At 40.6% G+C, this 23,915-nt stretch overlaps 3 protein-coding genes across 6 annotated transcripts; 2 read left to right on the top strand and 1 right to left on the bottom strand.

The window, feature by feature from the left end:
• Positions 1 to 415: 415 nt before the first annotated feature.
• LOC136436534 (uncharacterized) lies at positions 416 to 3,166 on the top strand. Its single transcript, XM_066430575.1, has 2 exons — positions 416 to 976; positions 1,750 to 3,166. Exons 1-2 carry the CDS (start codon positions 489 to 491, stop codon positions 1,943 to 1,945), a joined length of 684 nt encoding a protein of 227 aa, XP_066286672.1. The 5' UTR covers positions 416 to 488; the 3' UTR covers positions 1,946 to 3,166.
• On the bottom strand, positions 2,513 to 16,293 carry LOC136436512 (cleavage stimulation factor subunit 2-like). Of its 4 annotated transcripts, XM_066430535.1 has the most exons (14): positions 16,162 to 16,293; positions 15,348 to 15,426; positions 14,574 to 14,743; positions 14,320 to 14,348; positions 13,863 to 13,970; positions 12,875 to 12,994; positions 12,204 to 12,299; positions 11,419 to 11,674; positions 8,816 to 9,028; positions 7,434 to 7,484; positions 5,747 to 5,832; positions 4,465 to 4,503; positions 3,696 to 3,785; positions 2,513 to 3,289 (listed from the first exon to the last, which is right to left on the bottom strand). In XM_066430535.1, exons 1-14 carry the CDS (start codon positions 16,223 to 16,225, stop codon positions 3,170 to 3,172), a joined length of 1,521 nt encoding a protein of 506 aa, XP_066286632.1. In that variant the 5' UTR covers positions 16,226 to 16,293; the 3' UTR covers positions 2,513 to 3,169. The 4 variants fall into 4 exon arrangements, with proteins under 4 accessions (XP_066286632.1, XP_066286640.1, XP_066286649.1 ...); XM_066430543.1 differs by lacking the exon at positions 4,465 to 4,503; XM_066430552.1 differs by lacking the exon at positions 7,434 to 7,484.
• A 160-nt stretch (positions 16,294 to 16,453) lies between these two features.
• Positions 16,454 to 22,225, top strand: LOC136436507 (uncharacterized). Its single transcript, XM_066430522.1, has 9 exons — positions 16,454 to 16,528; positions 17,177 to 17,324; positions 17,830 to 17,893; positions 18,464 to 18,500; positions 18,830 to 18,888; positions 19,330 to 19,398; positions 20,148 to 20,277; positions 21,066 to 21,227; positions 21,585 to 22,225. The coding sequence occupies exons 2-9, from the start codon at positions 17,191 to 17,193 to the stop codon at positions 21,980 to 21,982; spliced, it is 1,053 nt and encodes a 350-aa protein (XP_066286619.1). The 5' UTR covers positions 16,454 to 16,528; positions 17,177 to 17,190; the 3' UTR covers positions 21,983 to 22,225.
• Positions 22,226 to 23,915: the final 1,690 nt, after the last annotated feature.

Here is a 23,915-nt window from a genome sequence, read left to right as displayed (position 1 = left end):
ATTTCATTGGGACGGGTGTTTTTTGGGGTCGCTAGCGTTCTCTCTATTTCTAACAAATCGGCACACAACTATCACACATTCAACTCAAATAAAAATTCAATACCAATTCATATTTATAAAAAGACCCTGTAATCGCTAAACTAACATAGCAAACCTGAAGTATATGTAGCACAAATACTTAACTCTAGTTTCTATCGACTTAACAGCAATGTCCATACTTGGGTTTGAAAGAAATTGTTTAATTATGGAAACATTGTGGATTTTACACACCATGAAAATTAATATGTCAAACATTAGCTATTTTAAAAAAATCTTACTTTTTCGACTACATGTTGTTCTAAAATCAACAAAAAGTGCACTACAAATGTAAGTCTCGTCTGTTTAAACGCGCCTGCGCAATAGGTTCTCGGTTTGATATTTCACTTGATTTAACACCGCGTAACTGTATGTCTAACTGCTGGCAGACATATTTCAGACGGCTGTAGAAAATGTCTAGCTTCACAATAAGCAAAATCGTTCTCGCTACGTGGTTCCTAGGGGTGGTGTCGTTAACCCGAACCTTTCGGCTCAACCTCGACCCCCAGCCGCCGACTTGGCCTTCAGCCTTCTCGATAGCTTTCTACGAGGAGATCTTCGTTTTTATCGCCCCCATCAGCGGCAATGAGGGAGCATGGCACTACGACTATGCCAATGGGAGAGCGCGGTACGACCATTTGGAGGGGCAATCGGACGAATTCTGTCTCGATAGCGGTTTGAAGCTGAGTGACAACCACAGCGACTGTCACTTGATCTTCGCTACAGACATGTACGTGCATTACCCCCGGGAGAAACAGTGCTGCCGGGCCTGTGGGCCTGCCGAGGGCTGCACCGTTCTGAAACCAGCGTGGCTGACAGGGGCGAAGTATATTGGGAAAGAAAACATCAGCGGGATGGTGTGCCATGGCTGGGAGAAACAAGGCGCTGTGGCATCTGACAGGTTCGTCGTGAAGCGATTAGTAGTCTACTTTCATAGAGTGAAATTCTTATGCATGTATTGAAAACATACAAATTCATAAAATTCAGCCTTCCCAGATCCTAGGCATGAATGTGGACTTTCTACCCTTAGTATACTAATCGCACGGACCTTTGCACCTCTTATAGCAAACAAGACCTCAGCACAGTATATGAAGTAAACATTGTTCACCTTCGTATTTACTCCAGTAACAGGTGAAGGCAGTCCCATAGCCTTTTTGAGGCCATGGGGGCAGTGGGTTGTTATCCAGTGTCTAGGCCACGGTATTGGAAGGTGGATCCTCATCTCCTTCCTTCCACCACCGTTTACCTCCCCAAACGAAGTCTGGTACCCATTTTACACCTCACCTTAGTACCCTTCCCTAGATACAAACTGTACTTCGACTTCACTTAACAGCAGGTCACGCACTAGTTAAGAAATATTGGCGGGTGCACATGTGTATATTCAAACTACAGTGAGGTGAGCTATAACAAAAAACTGCAGAAAAAAACAATGCACAGACGTCGGGGGGAAACGCACCTAGTTGAGCAGATTCCACACACACACACACACACACACACACACACACACACACACACACGCACACACGCACACACTCACACACTCACAAATACACAGCACACGCACAAACATCCTTCAATCCCTCCTTAACGTTTCAACTAAGAACCAAGTGGCAATATTTCAAGATTTAAGCCTTACACGGTCAATATTATGTTAAAATATAATTCTTTCCGTAGGTGGTTCCAGACAGAAGAGGGCATGCCTTGCCAGTATTCCGAAAGCTTTAAACTGAGACCAGAACTTCACACAGTTACATTCAGCAACGTCACGTACAAGGTTGGCCCAATCAAGGACAGCATCTTCCACGTCCCTAAGTACTGTAACAGGACATGTCCATCACCCTATAAGCCTCCTCCTAGAATTGGGCTTTAGGACATTCGAAAACATTGCTATTTTCTTTCTTTGTTAAAGCTTTATTTAGAATTTTGTATAAATTACCTCAGCCGTCTTTTTAACAATAATCCTTTGATAAATCCATGTATTCCATACGGACCCGCTTCTAATGTACTTGCATGGCCAACTTCGAGCACAATTTCTCGCTAAAAGTAGACGGGATAAGCTTAACAAAAAGAGTCGAGTAACTATCACACGTTTAGGAAGGTAAACAAAAACGTTTGAAGATTATCCTGTGTTTGGATACAGAGACGTTTGTACTTTGTAAGAAACATTGAACTTTGGCATTGTTGGAAGGGTCTACAGGGGAATTCAAGAACTCGATCGCTATAATGTTCGCCCTGTGTTCAGGCTTCAACCTAAGGTATATTTGACAAACCAAACTGGATTCAAGAAAAACAATCTAGTCTCTGATGAATTATAATTCCCTCTTATGGAGTGGAATGCTCATTTAATATATAGATGATAAAGAGACAAAATGTTTTTTTTCATACATGAAAAACAAATCTGTTCACATACATGTAAAGAATGTCACTCAACAATGTGGGAGTTCAAAATATGACCTTTATTAAGTAGTGTTACATTGATCTTAAACGACTAGGGCAGAATGATACAGATACAGCATGCTAAAGAGTGATCAGCATCATTCTGTTCTTCAACAAGGTACCATCTCTTGGACAGTTCACAAAGTGTCCAACTATTCAGGATTAGATACTTGTAAAAAGAACAATGTAACATGAATCCAGGACACAAACTTGAAGACCGATGGACACTTGCTGATTGTTGTTGGTATACTACACAGGTAAACGTGATGGGCAACACAAATGTAGTACCATTGTGCTTGACATGTTGAATGGTCTGCGATTTTGGATAGAAGAGGCACGTCTTAAGTAAGGGCATGGTCACATTTGGCTTACAATTATCGTATGATTGCAAACTAAGGGCATCCAGGAGATAGTCGTGCACAAGTTGTTCAAAATTCAGCTGTCTTCTCACCTTTATCTTAAATCCTTGTCGGCCGTTGGTTCAGTCATAGCCTGCTTTAAAATCATATGCCATCAAAATTGTACAATGTCCTACAACGAAAGTGACCAAGCCGTTTAGAAAATCAACTAGGTTACATGTGACATAGAGAGTACATTATCTTTATTGAATACATGGATATTTTAATTAGGACGATATTAAAACGAGCGCGAGCTACTTTCACTGTCGCTGTGATGATTGGATCTGTTCCTTGAGAATCATGATGCTCTGTCTCTGTTCTGGGGGCAGCATGGCGATCTGCTCAGGAGAGAGCTGAAGAACCTGCATGATCAGGGCAGCCTGGGGGGAAAAGGAACACACAATGTTATGTATTTGTCAATGGAAGAATACATTGAAATGTTGATACCTGAACCGTAAAAAAAGGTAAAGCAGTTACCCTCAATTGAGGTGAAGCATGATGCTTTTTCAAGAAGCTAGTGGTAGACAAGTGCAATGTGGCTTTGCGTTTTTGACCAAGCGCACCAGGTCACTCCTACTCTTCTCGATAAGTGTGTTAGGTTCTTTTACGTGCAGAGGTTTGAGGCTTCGGGCTTATGCCCGAAGCTCCCTCATATACGGGGCCGCCAGCTTTATGTCACCATCCGAAATGACGAATCCCTTACAACATGTCTGAGCTGAAGTTGACCAAGGATTGAACTCGGGCCCCAGGATCAATAGAATTTGATCAGCAAACAAACAAACACACCTTCTCCTGATCAGCTGGTGTGGGGTTGGAGGAGTCCGAGTGTGGCGACATGTGTGCTCCGCCTCCAGGGCCTCCACCCCCCATTGGTCCCTACAAACAAGATAAGAACTCATGATATAACATGCAGCTACACATACAGGAAAAAGCGTTTGAACCATGCTTATAACTTGGAAAGAAATGATGTGACTACAAAAAGAGACGCAATAACAGAAATGCCTCCAGAAATGTAATGTAGAATTATGATTGGTTATGGCCAGACTTTAGATAAAGAACTGTGGAATTAATTAGATGGCCATGTATAGGTACAGGCCATCGTACACAGCAATGTCTCAAGCAGTAAAGATACAGTCAAAACTGTCCAAGAAGAGCATTCAGGGGACTGGTAAAATCAGGTCTAGGTTGACAGGTGGTCACTATAGATTGGATTCTTAATACTCGTGTCAATCGGAAAAATTACTAAGGGACCACTAAAAAGGGGTCACATTGGCGAGGCAGTCCTTATGTAGAGGTTCTCACTTGTACAGGTTTAACAGTAGTACCTGTCAGGTACAGAAGGCAAACTACAAGACATGCTTTGAGAAGGAGTCCGGAAGTCAAGATAGTTCCACTAGAGAAGTCACACAGACTAAGGACCATGCCACTAGTGGCCTACATACATGTAAGATGTAAAAAGGAAAAATAAAACTCTTCCAACAATGTCTAACACTGGGAAAGTGGAGTCTACCATTCTCAATGTAATGGGGGGGGGAACTATTCAACAGGACCGTACCATTAACTGGTCAGCCAGGTTGGAGATGCTGCTTGGCAACTGGAGGGAGTGAGATGTCAGTATACAGGACACCACAACAATTCCTATATGTTTCACACCTAGTTTTTCAGACATTCATACTTTCAGTAAAGCTTTACACACATCAGAACAATGCCGATGTTTCACTGCTAGTTTTCCATGCATTCATTCTAACTGTAAAGCTTTATACACATGATCACAATTCCTATGTTTTTCACTGCTAATCTTTCACGCACTCATACTTTTGGTAAAGCTTTACACGGATCAAAACAATCATGCCTATGTTTCACTGCTAGTTTTCCACGCATTCATCCTAACTGTACTAGCTCTACATACATTACAACAATTACTATGTTTCACTGAAGGTTTTCCATGCATTCTTCCTAACTGTAAAGCTCTACACATGACAATTCCTATGTTTCACTGCTAGTTTTCCACACATCCATCCTAACTTTTCGTCACACACATCACAACGATTCCCATGTTTGCTAGTTTCCCAGACATTCATCCTAACTGCATGTAATGCTCTACTCTACATACATCACAACAATTCCTTTGTTTCACTGCTAGTTTTCAATGCATTCATCCCGGTAAAGCCTTACACACACACATAACACAGTCCCAGAATTCTTCAAGTCTACAAAACAGATCACACCAAAACTTTCTGGCCAGATGAAGAAAAAGCAACTGTGTTGTAAATTTGCCCATCAAATAAGAGGGTACAAAACCATCCACACATGAAGGGTTAAGTCTTAAGAAAAAGGAAAATGTCCTTTAAAAATAGTCTTGCTTGAAACCTTTACCACTCAATGACAACACTCAGGTCTCAGATGATTACACAGCTGAAGGTCCTTTGCTCTATCACACCAGTAAGATGTAGTCTTATCTTGTGCATGCACACACACACACACACACACACACACACACACACAGACGAACGTACACACACACACACACAGACGTACGTACACACACACACACACACACACACACACACACATGTACATACATGCAAACACACATACACACACACACACATACATACACACACACATACATGCACACACACACCAAAGAACACCTCAACAGCAAGACTAACCATTTGGTTAACATTACACTTTTAAGTTCTTTTTTTTACAAGCTACATAAGCTTACAGATGTGCTATTTGATGGCACATGATCTACCAGCTACACCACTTTCTCCCTCACAGTCACTCACTATCCGTACATGTATTTCTCCATACAGTTAACCATCTATCCTTACCCCAGGTGCGCTCATCCTCTGTGGCGGCCCGTCTGGTCCCCGAGGGTTGGGTCCTCGTGATCCCATAGCCCTAGGGTCAGGACGACCTGTGTGAAGGGCAAAGAGGTCGTTTAGCTATGCAAAAGACAAAAAAGGTTAACGAAAAACATTTGCAATGCTGCCAATTTTCTTTCAGTACCTTGGCTTGGCTGATTAACAATTACAAATTATCTGAGTTGTAATGACTTGTTAACATGGTGCTTTTCTGGCTTGACGTGGTATTCAGTCGCAAAATATGTATCTTTTATGCATATGTTTTACATTGAAATAAATACTGTAAGAAAACATGTGGTGGATGAACTTACAGTTTCAGACTGAATTATGGAAAACTATACTTGTTGAAAATGATTTACTTGAAATTTAACATTCTCCAAACTGATATGAGCTATTGGGTACATGGATATTAATACGGTTAAAGACATACATTTAAAACTCTTCAGCATAACTCACTCATAACATACAAATCAATATCAAAATGACATGATAATACATATATCTTTCGTTTGATCAACCATTAACATTACCATGATTAAAGTTAAGTGAGTTAGCACATGAAAATTTCACCGCATCCACAAATAAGAGATCTAGACACAAGTTGCATGTCTTATTATATTATTGGCTTCTTTCATGACTTGAAACAATCTTGTGCTGTTTGGGTGAAGTAACATTTTTTCTGACTTACATTGTAAGATACCATTTACGCTCGTTCTCATTTAAATGTACACATTTTGTAACTTCCGTTACCGTTTGAAGTAAGACGTTCCTGACATAAAGATATGCCATACATAAGGTGCCAAACTGTCATTTTAAAAGCCAGAAAAGTTTTTAAGTCGTCATAAAAATGGCAGTTTGAAACCTTTTATGTAGCAAATCTTAATGTCAGGAACGTCTTACTTCAAACTGTAACGGAAGTTACAAAATGTGTACATTTAAATGAGAATGAGCTTTTAGTGAAGAGACAATGATACATAACAGTGATTTAACTACAAGCTTATCAAAGCCTGCTTTATCAGCTATCTATCGTTAAACTAACTATGGACCACCATCTAAAGGCGATATTCCGTTGTGTTACACATTAGCTTCGGTGAAATTGATATCTATATAGTATATTACTTAAAACTTGTATATTCTAAGCTGTAAAAAATCTAAGTGCTCAGAGTGAATGTGATAAGAAAGACATTGTGACTATGATATGAAATCATCACGATTCCACGACCCGGCACCAACTTTGAAAACAACTTTATTTTTTCTCGATGAAAACAAATAAACAGTTTTCCCCATCATAACCCCTTTCCACTGAGCAACTGTTGAGCAGCAAAAAATTTCACATATCACTCAACAAATTCAACAAATAAGGAACACCTTTTAGGTTTTGTTGTCTTTTGAATTGTACCATTACATCAAGCATCATAATTATGCATCATTATTACTAGTATAAAATCAAGGGGCACACATATTCAACATTGTTTGCTCAAATGTCCCTCAGCTTGCAATTGCCCTACAGCGGAAAAGGGGGCTTACAAATAATTCATCTAAAACAATGTAGTGATGATGTTTACAACATAAATGTCTGTGCTGCGTGTATATTTACATACTCCTGTCGGGAAGGACATAGAAATTGTTTTTAAACTCCTCCGGAGTAACAAACCTCGGTAATGTCCTTGATCTCCAAATCCACCCTCTGGACCTCCATGGAAGCCTAAGCAAGACACATCCAACACTTGTGTTTATTAACAAACAGTCTTTTATTGGTGGTGGTGCATTCAACATGGAACAACTCGCCTAGTGAACTATTTTGGAGGCTTCACAACAAGATATTAGCTATCAGTGCGTCAAGGCGTCTTTTGGATGCCCTATACTAAGAAAACAAAGAAATTAGACGCCCTCTTTTTGCAGGGGACACCCAGAGGACACCCTGTTTCCCTGGTATTTAAATACACATTTACTTGACTAATGTGTTCCCCACACAAACTGCCACTGTTGTTTTTTCCTCATACTGGACACTTGGACAGCATGAAAATTGATTGACATGTAAAGCAAAGCTACTGAGTATTTGTTAATCCATGTAGCCCATTGGGAAATCTAGTGCCCCCCCCCCCCTCAATTTTTGGATGTCCTACCTATAAATCCTAGCTTAAAGACCTGCTTCACAACATTTTAGGCTGGTCTCGAATAATTCAAGGCTCAATTGAATAAGAATAGCAGCATGATCATGAAAATTAATATCAACATTAAACAGGAAAGAACAACAACACAATCATATCTCTGTAATGATTTTTATTGTGGTATAACTATCATTTCATTAGGTATTCAAATAGTCATGTACACATTGCTCGAACTGGGGAAGGCATAACAATACCATAAAAAACATAAGCCACCAATCCTGTGTCTGTGAAAATAGATAAAGCTGTAACACTGCTAAGATGCCATTCATATTGGGAGATAGATATGCACGCCATTTATTCACGTAAAAAATAGTCTTCATAATGTGACATTCCAAAATAAGTGGAAAACCCAGCGGCAAATCTAGACATCTGTGCGCATTTTATGTTTAACTTGAATTATGCAGGTAGGTCTGTCTTTTCTGTGTTATTTTGTGGGGTGAGACAGAAAAATCTCTGTCCTGATAACTTGCTTCATAATTTGTATGCAACAGTGGAACCAAAGGGCTTCTTCCAATGAAAAGGTCCATTTATATACACAATAACACTTCCCTGAGAAGAGTATTATGTCGAGGCATACCTCTCTCACTGTAAGTGTAAGAGTAGACTACAGCATATTGAGCAGAACCCTGTCCTTTTTGCATTGCACATTTCTTTGGATATTTCATATTTGCAGACTGTATGTATGCATATGTCTGTTTACTCATGTATCATATAAGGATTGTGTAAGAAAATTGTAGATGGAAGAAGAACATCTAAACCCTTAAACTTATGTTGGGCCTTTTCTATTACTAGTATTAGCAAACTTATCCTAGTGTTAATTCCAGGTTCAATATCAAACATCTAGAGCATACAGAAGAACACCTACCTCTGGGGTCATGTGGCCCTTGGCCCCTGTCCTGACCCATGGGGCTAGGTCCCCCGGGGTGGGGGCCTTGAGGACCCCTGGGGTCCATCGGTCCTCTGGGGTCCATGCCTCCTTCCCGTCCCATCCGTGGGTCCATGGGGCCATCTCCCAGCAGCGCGGGGCGAGGTCGACCCATGTCTCCTGGACCATGGGGGCCTGAAGGACCATGTGGGCCTGAAAAAAAATCATACATAATGACGCGGAGATTGTACCGAGTAACAATAAAGATTTTAAAAAGATAGCAACCTGATTCATTCGAAGCACGAAACTCAGTTTCAATTGAAAAGTGAGTTCAGAAAATCTTAATGGCAGCAAATGGCAAGATGGTTAGGCTAGCAGACACTTCAACAACAAGCTACATTGTAAACATTGTGTCATTGGGAAGGCACTACTTTCCTCACTTTCCCAGGTGTAAAAAGGTATGCTTTGGTTGCAGAGGTAAAAGGCAGTGGAAGGAGATCTGTTTTAACAACTTCTTTGTTACAGTTGGCAGGAAACTTGCAGAGAGGTTCAAACAACAGACACTGACCCTACAGTGCCCCACAGTGTACAGACAGATCTCATCCACCTTTCAATTCAAACAGGTTAATGATCACTCTGTGTATAATAAACTCAGTACATTGAGCAACAACAAGGCAACAGGTCTTGATCGTATTCATTCAAGACTGTTGAAAGCTGCAGCTCCATGTATCTGTAAACCTGTCACTCACATATTTAACATGTCCCTCTCCTCAGGTCACATTCCAAAAGAATGGAAAAGGGCCAGGGTTACACCTATACACAAAGGGGGGGATCAAGATGACCCAAACAACTACAGACCCATTTCAGTGCTACCAGTAATTATGAAAGCATTTGAAAAGGAAGTACATGGGCAGTTCTTAGAATATCTGCATAAACACCAGATTCTTGCTACCCAACAGTCAGGTTTCAGACCTGGACATTCTACAGCCACAACCCTTCTTGATGCCACAGACTACATGTTACACAACATATCAAATGGTAAACTTGTGGGGGCAGTCTTCCTAGATCTTAAAAAGGCATTCGACACTGTGGATCAGAATGTCTTACTACAGAAGCTGTCTTGGGTAGGGGTACAGGGGGTTGAGCTTCACTGGTTCACTGATTACTTAGCTGGAAGGGAACAAACTGTTAGTCTCAATGGATGTGAATCCGACTTCCTACCAGTCACATTAGGGGTACCCCAGGGCTCTATTCTGGGCCCCCTACTGTTCATTCTGTATATAAACGATTTATCTTCATCAGTCTCTACTGTATGTAAAGTATGTCTGTATGCAGATGATACTGCTATTTTCTGTTCCAGCAAGGACGCTAGAGTCATAGAGAACACCTTAAACTCCGAGCTAGCAAACCTTGCCACATGGCTACATTCAAATCGTCTAACACTGAATGTCGCTAAGACTAAGTGGATTCTATTCGGTAGTAGTGGGAAGCTAAGAGCAGTACCTCCACTTAGAATCCAGATTGATCAGGAAACAGTCGAACAAGTGTACCAATTCAAATACCTAGGTGTTCTCCTTGACTGCAATATATCATGGAACGAACACATTGATATGGTATGTTCCAAGGTATCTCAGAGAATAGGTTTGCTAAGACGCTTAAGATCATGTCTCACTGTCAACATTGCAAGTATGTTATACAGAAGTATGATTCTACCACTACTGGAGTATTGTGACATTGTCTGGGAAAATTGTAACATCACCAAGCAGCGACAACTTCAGGTCCTTCAAAATCGAGCTGCCAGGGTCATCCTACAAATGAAGCGACGATCCAGTGTCCAAGACCTACACAGCAGACTCAACTGGAAGTATCTGACGCAGCGGAGAAAGGAACACATGTGTGTGATGGTCTTTAAATGTATTAACGGGCTTGTCCCAACATACCTGGATACCACCTTTGTACACAACCACCTGTTACACAGCCACAACACCAGACAAGCCTCTTTGCTCCATAAACCCAATTACACAAACACAGCCGGCCACCGCACATTTGCATACAGAGGAGCAACATATTACAATACACTTTCGTCGGACATTAGACATGCACCAACTCTACGGCAGTTTAAAGCTGCCCTAGGACACACTCCTCCGCACATTGACCTCTGACCTCCACCGTTGACGTTTTTGGTTGATATCGACAACTGTTCTCTTTAATGACGCTTCGGTTTATTTGTATATATTGCTTGTTGTCCTCTGGTTGTCTCACTGAATGTAACACGATTCGTTTTTGTTATTTATTTAGTGGGCCCCCTTGGAAATCAACTTCAAATAAGTTGAATGGGGCTACCCACTTGTCTGATGATGAATAAATAAATAAATAAATAAATAAAAGGGATCCGGTTTCCAATACCCTGCCTTAGACACAGTGGATAACAACCCACTGCATCTTATTACTTTCACCTTTTTACCTACAGTGAAGTTTTAACAATCAATTGACAAAGCATGCTTCCCCTTAATATCATTCTATCTTTATTGTATCTCTATCATAACCTTTATACATGTGTAGTTATAGATATAAAGAAAGTAACACAGGAAGGTTTGCTGTACCTCTGGCCCTTGGATCGTGCATCATTGACTGGTCCATCATCGGTCCAGGCTGCATGGGGCCGGGTCCAGGTCCTGGCTGGCCCATCATTGGCCCAGGCTGCATGGGCATACCAGGCTGCATGGGTGGCCCTCCTGGCCCCATGGGCCCCGGCCCACCCATCTGCATTCCCGGCCCACCCATACCCGGTCCGCCCGCCATAGAGACGGATGGCTGCTGTGGCATCATCTGAGCCTGGCTTCCCATTGGTGGACGTCCCTGTCAATCACGGCAATGACTTGATTAGATACTTCCTACTGTCTGACTAGGGCATTTACTGTACATCAAAAAATACAGTTCAAAATAAAGAAAAACAGTTCAAGATATACAAATATTGTTTGACAGGTTCTGAGGGCAATACTATGTTCAAGACTTTCTACATGAGAAAGAATTAGGTTTGTTGCAAACAATTGTAAAGGATACAAAGTATGACAAATTTTGACAACAAGCATTCTCTACCTCTAAGTTGTACTTCAAACAAGACAGAAAATATTTACCGGTATGACAATTCCGAATGGCTAATACAATGTACATGACGATATTGTACATACAAGGAGGAAAACACTTTACTTTTAACAATCGCAAAGTAGATATAACAAGTACGAATGAACTAAACAACACAACTCAAAGCACATTGTCTATCACTATCACTCTGTATCGAAAAACTGCAGGATTCTTCTTGATGAAAATGTTTATGACTAGTATGAGGAAACTATTCAACAGACTGTAAAGACACTAAGGTATGTACCATGTGTGGAGACTGCTGCTGCTGTGAGGGGGCAGACCCTCCCTGTCCTGCAGGCACCAACGGCTCAACCTTGGACCCCTGACGATGGAGCATTTTCTGAAAACAAAATTCCCCTCTTAGAAAATCTTACAAATATAATGAGTTTAATCTGCATGATGCAAAAAATATAACATAAATCTTCTCTAGTACTTTGTCGACCATAATGCCAAAATCCTCCAAAAAAACAAACATCCGATATGAAGACTATCAGCATCACCCTCTAATAATAATTTTGAATTGATTTTTATCAGTTTTCCTTTATTCCTGGGATAAAAGGCAAAAATTTGTTTTGAAACTAACGACTCTCCTCCTTTTCCCTTTGTTTCATACTTATATCTTGTATTTCAGAATAACTAAAAAACTGAAGGTGGTCTTGAACCAATTTAACTCAATGAACAGCGGAATAACAGCTTCCTCCTAAAGACTGCTACCCTTTCCAGTAGGCTGCAAGTCAGGTGAGCAACAACGGCCGAGATTCGAAGGCACAATCTAATTTTACATGGGCAGGGTCACTAATCACTGGACTAAACATGACCACAGCATGCCCATGGCAAAGGATACAAAAACTCTGCCGCAGTACCAAGATTGGCCACCAGGGGGTCCAACAACTACAAAATGTTGGTAGATCTCACCATAGCCACATGTGGGTCGACTATTCTCATGACGACCTGAGCCTGCAGCAGTGCGTAGGCCAGCTGGGGGTTCTGCAGCAGCATGTTACGCGCCTCCTGCGGGTTGTTCTGGATACACAACTGGAAGGGAAAGATTCAAACAATGAATTGGGACCGCATCTGTAAGCAGCGCCACCTATTGCTGCAGTACAAAGTCACTGCCCTGAGGAAGGTGCAGATGGTCACCAAAACGTCGGTTGAATAAAAAGGTTCTGTACAAAGAGTCTTTTTATCAAATAAACAGTGCTCATCTGATCAGTGACAGGGTAATAAACAAAAACAATACAGTCAGGACATAAATAAAGGTTGCAACAAGTGCAATGTAAATGCATTTAAGTTTGCATGGTTTTCATTTTGCAGTAGGGAGAAAATTTGAGTGTTTGCGGTAGTTTTAAGTTTTTGTTTGAAACAATAGTAGCACTACAGTCATAGGTGGGCAAAAAGTTTCATGGCGGTTTTAAGTTCCCACTGAATACTTCACCGCGAAAACCGCTAACATAAAACCACCACGAATATTTCTGCATTTACAGTATTGTATCATGCACAATTACATGTTATACACATGCACGCACATGCACACACAATACATCTACATGTACATTTTGTATGACACCCTTTCTCAACCGCATCTACCATCAGGTCTACCATATTTTAACACAAGACACCTTTTGGAAATATCAAAGGAAAGAACACCACAGACTCAAGTTGGTTTGAAAACATTTCTTGAAATATCTCCTTGTTTTGCCTTTAAACGCTGGTCCTTTGACACTTTCTGCAGTCGACATGTCGGGAGATTTGAACCCAAGACCTCGGTGTTATGGGCCAAGCACCCTGCAACGATTACACCTTATGACCCTACGGCTGTTTGCATACTGTTGTCTAGTGCATACAAAATGTATAAAATCTGAAGAGAATACTAAGATGTAATAATAGAAAAGTTCTAACGTACCTTCATCTGCTTCATGAGCTCAAACATCTGTTCAGGAGGAAGACTGGCCACGGCCTGACTGATGGCTTCAGGAGCATCCTCTGGTTGGACAGGTGGTCCATAGGGAGACTGGAGCAGAGATAACATACATGGTTTACATTACTTAGACTTGAATTAAAACTACATCATAATCTTTAAGTGTAGATCATAGATGCTTGGAACATCAAGCAGCTACACCATAAAGCTACATTCACATGTTTATGACTTTTCAAAAGGATTGGCACTTGACATTCAATGTACATGTAAGTCAAGTGTTTTTGTTAGTTTGATACTTATACTTTATTCATGAGAAGCTTGAATCGACATGCAGGCCGCTTTTCATTGAGGTCATGTGGTAAGGGTCAGGCAAAGTAAGTCATGACCCGTCATTGCTCTAGCTTCAATGAGTCTGAAAAGTTTGTCTAAAGTCTTAACTTACTTCTTGTGAAGGTCCAGCCACAGTAAGCTCTGAAAAAAAGAGAAAAACATCTTAGTTCAGATCACACACAAAAAAAATATCCTCAACTCAAGCTGTCACACACTTTGGAAACATTTACCATTACTTACAGCACATGTACCTAAATTTACTTATAACTTTTTGCCATTGCTTGCTTAAGAGTTAAGCTACACTCTTGTTACAAAAGCTTAACTTCAATCCTAATACTTTTGTCTTAAAAAACGAAATATTGTTACGTTTCAGTTCCTCTTTGCTCTTCTCGCTGGCCGCGTTGTCGACTCGGAGTTGCCGACCGTTAAGTTCGTGACCGTTGAGGTTGCGCATGGCACTGAGTGCCGTCTCCTGGTCCTTATACTCACAGAACCCATAGCCTTTGGGTTTCCCTGTCTCTCTGTCATACACCAACCTGGGGGAACGAAACAATATTTTCAAGACTTTGGCTGACTGTAGTGTTCTCACCGGGATTTTTTCACAGCGGGGTCATGGAACAGAAGGCCAACTTTGCGTGGCGCAAGTCACTTGTGGAGTGCCAAAGACATGATTATGGTTGGGAGTCTGGCATCTTTCCGCACAAAATTTTGAAATTCATAGCTGAATAAGACACTATTTCCTGCATTTTCAGGGATGAATTTTGTGAAGTTAAGTTTTTCCTCTGTCATATCCTCATTCTAAAGCCAAATATGAAATTTTTATAAGATTTATGGAGGTTTTTTTCCAGAAAGAAACACCGCTATGCTCATTGAAACACAGCATCGGGGTCCAGATCACAGCATCGGGGGCCCCTATGCTGCAAAGGCCTGCCGAGAACACTGCTGTACAACAAATGACATCCTATATAATATGTCCCTGGTACAACAAAGTTCATTGTGATAATTTTGAAAAGAATTTTAGATCATAATATGGCCATAGCTTACAGTTCAATGGATATTTGCCTTACTTCAGTTCTATCATTCATAGATAGATAAATTCGATGATGGAAATTCGATGATTGTTGGATGTCTTAAACTTACCTAAAACTGATGACAGGTCCGACTTCAGAGAATATGTCTTTAAGCTGTTCTTCCGTGGCTTCGTAAGGGATATTCCCCACTGTGAAAAAAACACAAGAAGGGAACACATTGTGAAATTGGGGAAAAACATACCTTTATGAATCAATGCAAACACTACCCTGGGAACCAGACTGTTTATCTGGCCTTTTAGCCGGATCCTTTTTGGCCGATTCCTTCTAGCCAATTCCTTTGGCGGCCCAGAGCTCCAACTCCAAGCCCGCCGATACCGTAATATTTAGCGCAATGGGGGAGTTAGCCCTAGGGTTGACCGGCCTTAAAAGTGGCTACGACTCCCCGGAGCGTTGATTAATGTCGGGCGGGCTGACTGTTTTGGGGCCACCGAAGGAAATCGCCTGCGACCCGGTGCTAGTTTGGGCTCCCAGGGTATGCATACACATGCACATGATTTCTATAACGTGATTTCTATAACTAGACGTGGACCAAAACCCTGAAATCTTCGTCAGCGAAGACAAGCCAAAGAGAATGCAGAAACTAAAAAAAGGTTTATTGTTGAACAGATTTGAGATGATATAAGTACAGAAGACATCCCACCTGATGAGACAGATATTAAAGTGTATTATGACGTTGTTTGTTATAGAATGATAAGTAATATTGCGATCAGATGACTGAGATACAACAAAGCGCTAGCTTCTCGCGCCCCCCTCCCCACACTACCAACGCGGTCAAAACAACTTAATTAAAATGCCACATAAATGTAATAGAAACAAACATATACGTCCAACATTTACACATTGAGAAAAGTGTTGAATCCTACCGAACACGGAGCGGAGAGACCGATCTTGTGCGGGGTTCAGTCCTTGCAAACCAACAGCCGCCATCTTGTCGTGCTTTCGATGTGAAGGGATGAACCATTAAATTTTGATTGGAGTGTCTATATCAAAATACAACAAACTTACACATAAGTTATCATCAGTAACAAGCAAGAATAACAATATCTTTATCTTGATAAGTTGTAGACTATGTCTATTTAGCTGGCGGTATTTGTATATCGAAAAAATACATTTTTTTTCTAAAACAGCGTCTCCAATCATGTAGTATAGAGAAATGTCCCCTAAGAGCGCCCCATGAGCCTTAGAAGCAAGATGGCTGCCGAGTGCTGAAAAAGTTGAAAAGTTGACAAGGTTAGTCTGTTACTCGTCGTTGTTTATTCGCTACGAGTTTGTGGTCATCATCCAATCCATCGTTTTTATTATGACAGTATTGACAACGTTACTAAAGTTTCAGCCAAAGCATATTTATACTGTGTGATGTTGAAAATGGAAATGGGGAGGGGGATGGTTTTACCAAGGAGGTTAAATCCTATTTTAACCTCCTTGGTTTTACGTTGGAGTTTCGTTTGCCTTCACGGAAACCCAGGGAATAGCTAGCCAGTGTCTTATCGGGCCCCCACCCCGAGGTATTCCACTTGGGAGTATTGTCCATGACAAAATACAAATAGAACTAGAGTTAAGTATTTGTGCTACAATATATATTATAATACTTCAGGTTTGCTCTGTTAGTTTAGCGATTACGGGGTCTTCTTATAAATATGACTTTGGTATGGAATTTTTATTTGAGTTGAATGTGTGATAGTTATAGAGAGAACGCTAGCAGCCCCAAAAAACAACCCTCCCATTGAAATGGTATGCCTACCCAGCGACGTCACAAAATCAAGATGGCGGCCACCACACATCCCAACGGATCCGACAAAGGTTTTTCTACGCAAACCTGTAAGCAAACCTGTAAAACTAAAAACCTGTTGACCACATTCTTTTCAACTCTGCCAATAGAACAGCTTACCAACATGAAGCCACCAAAGAGACAGAGGAAGACAGTGGAGGGGCGGGTGTACAGCGCACCTGCCAGCTACAGGAGAAGGAACTTGTCTTCTAAATGGACCCTGAAGGACAAGAAAAGGATCCTTAGCGCATTGAAAAGGTAAATCTACATTTTTGTATCAACAGTCTTTGATAGTTTCATGATTAAACTTAAGTATTTACATTTTGCATTATATCGAGATAAATATACTAAATACACCTTACTTTTATGCAAGGTAACAACTATTCAAGCAACTGGATAAAGTTTGGAAACGACCGGTCAGATGTTTCAGACAGCATCCACCGTTTTTCCTCAGGGACTGTCACTGTCAAAAGGTAGCGGATGCTGTGTGAAACGTCTGACTTTTTCCAAATTCTATTCAGTTGCTTGAATAACTGCTTCTGCTGCTGCAATGCAAGAAGCAATACAAGCAAGATACTGTAAATGGATTTAAGTTTCCGTGGTTTTTATTTCGCGGTAGCTAGGGAGAAAATGGAGTGTAAGTAGTGGTTTTAAGAAGCAGCAACAACAATCCAGCGCTTGCAATTGCTACCTTGTATGTTGTACCTATGTTGTACCTATGTTGTTACACATGAACATCTTTTGAAAAATCATCTCCCTGCAGGGGCTGTAGGCATGATGACTACAACGTCCTCAACAAGTTTGTAAAGAACAAGACAGTGGAAGAGGTGGGTTCTGGTGTGAAGTCATGGGTAGACTAGAAAGTTATCTTTTCTTAAAGTACATTTAACAACACTATCCATAAGCTGCTATTCCTTCAATAGCCCACCATGCATTCAAAAAGATAGAATGATTCTTTTTGGATGAGACATGGCTGTAAGACATAATTATGACTGTAGGCAAATTGTAGTGGACAACCTCAAGTCAACAGTAAAAACTCACACCACATCTTCAGAAAAGACACTGTAGCCACATAGTTCTCGTTTAGAGCTTTATTCAAGCCCATATCCAGACTAGTTTTGCCTTGTGTGTGGCTTTCTCGATGCTTTAGGGCACAAGTACAATGAGTCCTGTCTTATATAGATATCATGTACATCATGACATGTACAGTTAGTAGTTTCTATTCTAACAGATAAAGTTAATTTGTGTTCTTGTCTTTGATTGGTTTTAATTTAATTTCATTTATCTCTTCTCTCTTGTAGAATATCATGACTGACAGCTATAATTTAGTCGTTCAAGGTGGTTTTTATTTTATAACTGCTTCTCAACAATATTTCTGATCATATTTTTCACCACAGGTCGAAGAATACATGATACAGATGAAGAAAAGAGCAGGTATTTATAGTATTGAATTATACATGCATGTTTACAGGTTTTGCTTGCCAATATCCAGCTATCTATGTCTGACTTATGGTAGAAGCTTAATATGATATATGCATTACTTGAATTGGCTGCCGTTTCTTGCAATATTTGTTATATTTACCTTCCTTTTCAATCTTAGTCCATAATAATTAATCAGTGCTTTTAGGATATCATTAATGAGTTATTTAAACATTCTACCCTTAAGTCACACAGCTTACCTACATTGTATTTGCATACATACACTTATGACTGAGGGTTGTTCTGTGTTAGATTACATGTATTTTCTTATGTTAATTGTGCAGAAACTCTTGCAAGTAGAGGTATGGGAAGTGACAAAGAAGCAGAAAGAACACCCATAGAGGTTAGTGCCAAGTTCCTCACACTCTAAAGAAGCCCATTCAGTCTTTTGTTCATATTTAGTATTAGTGTTTCATTGTTATCAGATTGAGTGTATTTGTTTGTTTGTATTGCACACCCGGTTTGTACCGAAGAGTACAAGCTGCATATCAGGACATTATTTTTTTGATAAGTGTGGTGGGTTCTTTTACGTACTTGAGGTGTGGCTCTCCTCAAGTATAGGACCTCCATTTAACGTCCTATCCGAGGGACGTCCCTAACCGAAGCTAGGTACTCATTTTCACCTCATTGAAGTGAGGAAAGTCTTGTAAAGTGCCATTCCCAAGGGCACAACATCAACAGGACAAATCAGGGAACCCCGGATATCTCAGTATCTCTGGGTTCTGGGGCTAAACACTCTGCCACTGATGTGAAACAACAATTATCTTTCCCATTGTTCCATCAGACCTGGCTGGACACCTGTAGTGACCTGATGGCAGAGGTCCCACCTGAGTGCACACAGGCGTTCTCACAGGTAAGATTCCTCAATGTACAAGTATGGTACTGCCTACACTGTCCTTGGTACTGACTTCACCGTCTTTGGTACTGAACACACTGTCCTTGGTACTGAACACACAGTCTATGGTACTGGCTACACTGTCCTTGATACTGACTACATGTCCTTGGTACTGAACACACAGTCTATGATACTGAAGACACTGTCCTTGGTACTGAACACACAGTCTATGGTACTGCCTACATTGTCCTTGTTACTGAACACATGGAAAAGCACATTGGTTATGAACTATTTATTCCAGTGTGACATACATCTTCAAATTGTACCTGCTACAGTAAAAGCCTGGGAAATGTTCTTGGGATTTAATCTTTTTAATGGCCTAGTGTTTCCAGTTACCGGACTGACCCTAGCAAAAACCTACCAATCCTGACCTTTTTTTGGTTGACCACTGGCAAGTGGCAAGGGACCTATAATTTTTTATCCGACATTCAAAACAGAATTGAAAATTTTCTTCATATTATCTTGCAGGCTTCCTGTATTTCCCACATTTCCAGTCTGCCTTTAAGTCCAACTAATTTTTTTTTTAAACAAAACATATCACAGTATAATATTAGTGGTGACAATTCAATGTATAGCCTAATAATAGATAAAGATTTCATGAACTTCCCTTTGTGTTAAAAGGTCCAACTGGTGGCAAGTGTGAAGAAAGGCATAATAAAATGATGAAAGCATTTTCCAGCTGAACTTGTTCTGTGCCATCACTCCAGGTGCTGACTGTTGCAGCTGCGGAGCCAGCTAACCTGGAGGAGCCAGCTGAGTCACCTGACTACCCTGCCATCTATAACTACCTGTCCTGTCTCCTGAGGAATGCCACCCCTCCAACACTCAAACCTCTCGGTATGTTGTAAAATATGTTGTTTTCTAGTTGTCTAATACCCTTTGAGACTGTTCAATACAAAGGTAGCGTGCATAGTCCAGTGGTTAGCGATCTTGCCTCTGGAACTAGAAGCCCAGGGTTAGATCTCGGCTGTGCCGCCCACCCGACATGCATGCTACCGGAAAGGGTCGCAGTCCTTAGGACGGGACATTAAGCCGTGGTCCACTGTTCATTGTGCTTGTCGAAAATAGCTAGGGGAATTTCTCCGGTACAATAAACCTGTAAATACTGTACATAGCATCCGTCTTCTCTGTCACGACCAGTGGAAGATTAGCTCATCTGTTCATTGAGTTTATTTGAGCTAAACTGGTTTGAGATCACTTTCCTTCCCTTTTCCTTATGTGCAGTCAAACTTTTTTTATTTATTTATTCATCTTTAGGGTAGTTCCTTCAGCTGACTCAGCAGCTGATTTCCAAGGGAGCCCTTACATACAGATAATAAATAAAGGTCATAAAATGGTAATTAAACATAGGAATAGTACAGAACAAACTCAATATAACAAACAATAGCACTGAAATCATCAAACAAAAGCATTTACTATTACTATTACAAGAGATCACCTCTACACCTGGCCAATGTGACCACTTTTTGTGTGATCTCTTTGATAATTTCCCCCATTGTCACAAGCATTAAGAATCTTGTCCATAGTGACCTGTTTAACCTTAAACTAAGACCAGTGCGCCTATATCCTATTCTGAATTTTGAGGCCTACCATATCTAATCATGAATGTACACTTGTTGTTCCAGATTCTGCAGTTGTTCTGGACCTTCTCCAGTCCCTGGCTGACCGACTGAAGACTACAGACCTGTCCCAGCTGAAGGGATGGCTACAGGGGAGATACCACGACTTGAAGAGGTCCTTCGTCCCAGACAGACACTGGGAGAATCCATTCAACCTCACAAGGGAGGGTCAGTCAAGAGTTACCAATTTTCAAACTTCATATAAAATGGACCTCTGTTACCATATCATTTCATGGCTACAAGTTTTAGAAACTAGTATAGTTATAGGAAAGAGTACAGGGTATAAATGGCTCTGTGAATAGTTTCATCAGCTTGATAAGTCACTGAATAGAAAGACTCTTTGTACACAATTATTCTTAATATTACATGTAATCTCAGCTTTTGTAAAATGTAATATTGCTTGCTCTAATCAGGTGATACATTGTATTTGCAATCTTTTGTTACCTCCGTGAACATAGAGGTATAATTGTAATCAGCGTGTTTGTTTGTTTGTCTTGTTGAATTTAATATTTCCTTTTTCTACAGATCTTCATCTTTGTGACCCTCAGTCCACTGACCGCAACGAAGCAGATGACTCTGCAGAACAAACATCAAACACAAAACGAAAAACACAAACCAATCCCACTGAAACAGCCAGTACCTCTCGTGGCCGCAGCTCAAAATCAGCTTCTACAGCGGACGTTCTAGCCAGTAAGAGTTCAAGTGAGGACGCACCAAGAGGACCTTCTACCTCAACCGAGGAGCCTTCAACATCTAGCACCAGTAACAAGACACAAGGAGGCGGGAAGACACAAACCTCTAAAGATGGAGGCACCAAGGAAGCTGAAGAAATCATGTGTTTGAATCCACTGCGGATCCCTGCAAGATATCTGGAACTGGAAAAGTTAGACATGGAGAACGAAGAGAGTGATAGTGAAGAATGAAACTAGAGAAACAGTTCTGAAAATTCCAATCAACATGGTCACGATTTACGCCGAAATGACAGTTACTCAAGCAACTGAATAAATATTTTTAACAGTGAGACGTTCAAACAGCATCCGCTCTCTTTCATCAGTGACTAAAGGTCACAATTTGCTTAAAGTAATGAGCTGCCAACATGTCCTTTTATATTGCATTTATTATGTTATATTGCATTTATTATGTAATAAACCTAATTCTTAAAAGTAGGACTTTGATATGTTCTTTTGATTTATTGCTGTTAATTGTAGCCTTTACAGATTTTCATTTATTTTATGTAGTTTTTTTCCTAACATTCCTACAAAAGTCAAAGATATGGAAACTCCCAGTATTTTGTCATTGATAATGGGGTAAACTTTGGGCTATGTGTAAGATATTCTTAGGAATGGAGGGACTAAGGAGCTACTCAACCTTCTAATGTTACGGTTCCAATTGCACCGGTGCCCGTTGGGGATGTAGATTCGTTTTTTGTCGATAAAATTCAATGAATGCTTTGCCAATTCTATCGGCCGCAGCAACGCCGCCAGCGTGCCGCAGGTCCAGTGAGAGCGGGGCTTATAAGGGACAACATATTTGAAATGTTGACGCTATTTGCATGGAAATCGTAATACCTTCACAAAAGCTGCCAATAATGCTATTTGAAAAAAAAATATTCATAACGAAGATGCACAGATTTAAATTGTAATGCTTAATGATAAATCTAACAAATGTAGCAGGAATTGAGAAAGCAGAAGGCTTCTATCCTTGTACTTGGAATTACAAGGTGAAAACAGAAATTAAACGTTTTTAATTGTTTACATCAGTTGCCACATATATGTTCTTCCTGTCAGTTTGTTATTGGGGTGCAAGTATTCTTGCCATACATGTACGTTGTGAGTTCGATTTTCTTCTTGTTCGTAGAAAAGGGCCGAGACCAAAGTGCTTGCGGGTGTTATAAAGAAAAGGCAAGACTGTTGGGCCTTGGTAAAGTGATTTTGGGTTGTGGGTTAAACATTAACAAAGGTGTCGGCCGATCGGAACAAAACGCCTTCTCTTCCACTGTTAACCGTATCGGGCCTTTCCCCTACTGAACCTTGCGTTTATCCAGTTATTCGGATCGGATTATAAGGTTTAACGAAAAAGAGGCTCAATTCTTCGCCTTAAGGTTGATTTTTCAAAAGATCAAGGTGCCTCTATACTGTGCCTATCCTCAAGGCTATCTGCAGTCCGCCTAACAAATAAAGAAGAAACAAATTTGGATACTGATCGGACTTTTGCTCTGGGGACCAGGGCTTCTGTGGATAGGTACGGTGACAACAGTCCACGCCTCAAACAAGATAACTGATCTCCAAGTAGGTCAGCGAGAAAATTAACTGTCCTCCACGACGGAATTTACATCCAGGACAGTACCAACTTTACTTGTAACGGCACGGATAGTCCTTAGCGTCTCGGACGCACACAGTGTCTTAACTGATCCCCTACAAAAAAAGGGGAGAAACGAAATGAAGGTTTTTAATTGCTTGATATCAGTACGTGTTTTTATGTCTATCTGAAATAGATAATGCTCTTTGTGGTATAATGTTAAAGATGTGCCAGTTTTGTTACCGTCCGTTCTAAACGAGAGCGAAATATTGTGGTTCTGATGACCTGAGTCTAATGTGGCATGGCTAAGCAAATAAAGTAAAGTAAAGAGAAAAAGGTAAGAGACCAAAGTGCGCGGATGTTTTGTCCAAACTCTAGCCTGTGCGATCTTGCTGAGGTCATACTGTACTGGGCCGTGGATTAAACATGTACAGAGAAGCCAAACAAAGCGCCTTCTCTTCCACTATACTTTCTTTAGAAACGTTTTTCGTATGAAACATATTTAAAGGAAAACGGATACAATACTTTGATTTTGGACTGACATTACAAAAGGTTAAG

The sequence above is a fragment of the Branchiostoma lanceolatum genome, chromosome 1 (genome assembly GCF_035083965.1).
Source record: "Branchiostoma lanceolatum isolate klBraLanc5 chromosome 1, klBraLanc5.hap2, whole genome shotgun sequence".
Classification (NCBI taxonomy): Eukaryota; Metazoa; Chordata; class Leptocardii; order Amphioxiformes; family Branchiostomatidae; genus Branchiostoma; species Branchiostoma lanceolatum.
The sequence above is the reverse complement of the archived record's forward strand: the minus strand, read 5'-3'. Positions and strand labels throughout refer to the sequence as shown.

What these genes read in the sequence shown, in the direction of transcription:
- LOC136436534 (XM_066430575.1), top strand. Translation starts at nt 489, where the DNA reads ATGTCTAGCTTCACAATAAGCAAAATCGTTCTCGCTACGTGGTTCCTA. An exon ending in GGCGCTGTGGCATCTGACAG is followed by an intron (nt 977 to 1,749) that starts GTTCGTCGTGAA and finishes TTCTTTCCGTAG; the next exon opens with GTGGTTCCAGACAGAAGAGG.
- LOC136436512 (XM_066430535.1), bottom strand. Translation starts at nt 16,225, where the DNA reads ATGGCGGCTGTTGGTTTGCAAGGACTGAACCCCGCACAAGATCGGTCT. An exon ending in GGACCTGTCATCAGTTTTAG is followed by an intron (nt 14,744 to 15,347) that starts GTAAGTTTAAGA and finishes TCGTTCCCCCAG; the next exon opens with GTTGGTGTATGACAGAGAGA. An exon ending in AGCTCATGAAGCAGATGAAG is followed by an intron (nt 12,995 to 13,862) that starts GTACGTTAGAAC and finishes TTTCCCTTCCAG; the next exon opens with TTGTGTATCCAGAACAACCC.
- LOC136436507 (XM_066430522.1), top strand. Translation starts at nt 17,191, where the DNA reads ATGAAGCCACCAAAGAGACAGAGGAAGACAGTGGAGGGGCGGGTGTAC. An exon ending in ATCCTTAGCGCATTGAAAAG is followed by an intron (nt 17,325 to 17,829) that starts GTAAATCTACAT and finishes ATCTCCCTGCAG; the next exon opens with GGGCTGTAGGCATGATGACT. An exon ending in ACAGATGAAGAAAAGAGCAG is followed by an intron (nt 18,501 to 18,829) that starts GTATTTATAGTA and finishes TTAATTGTGCAG; the next exon opens with AAACTCTTGCAAGTAGAGGT.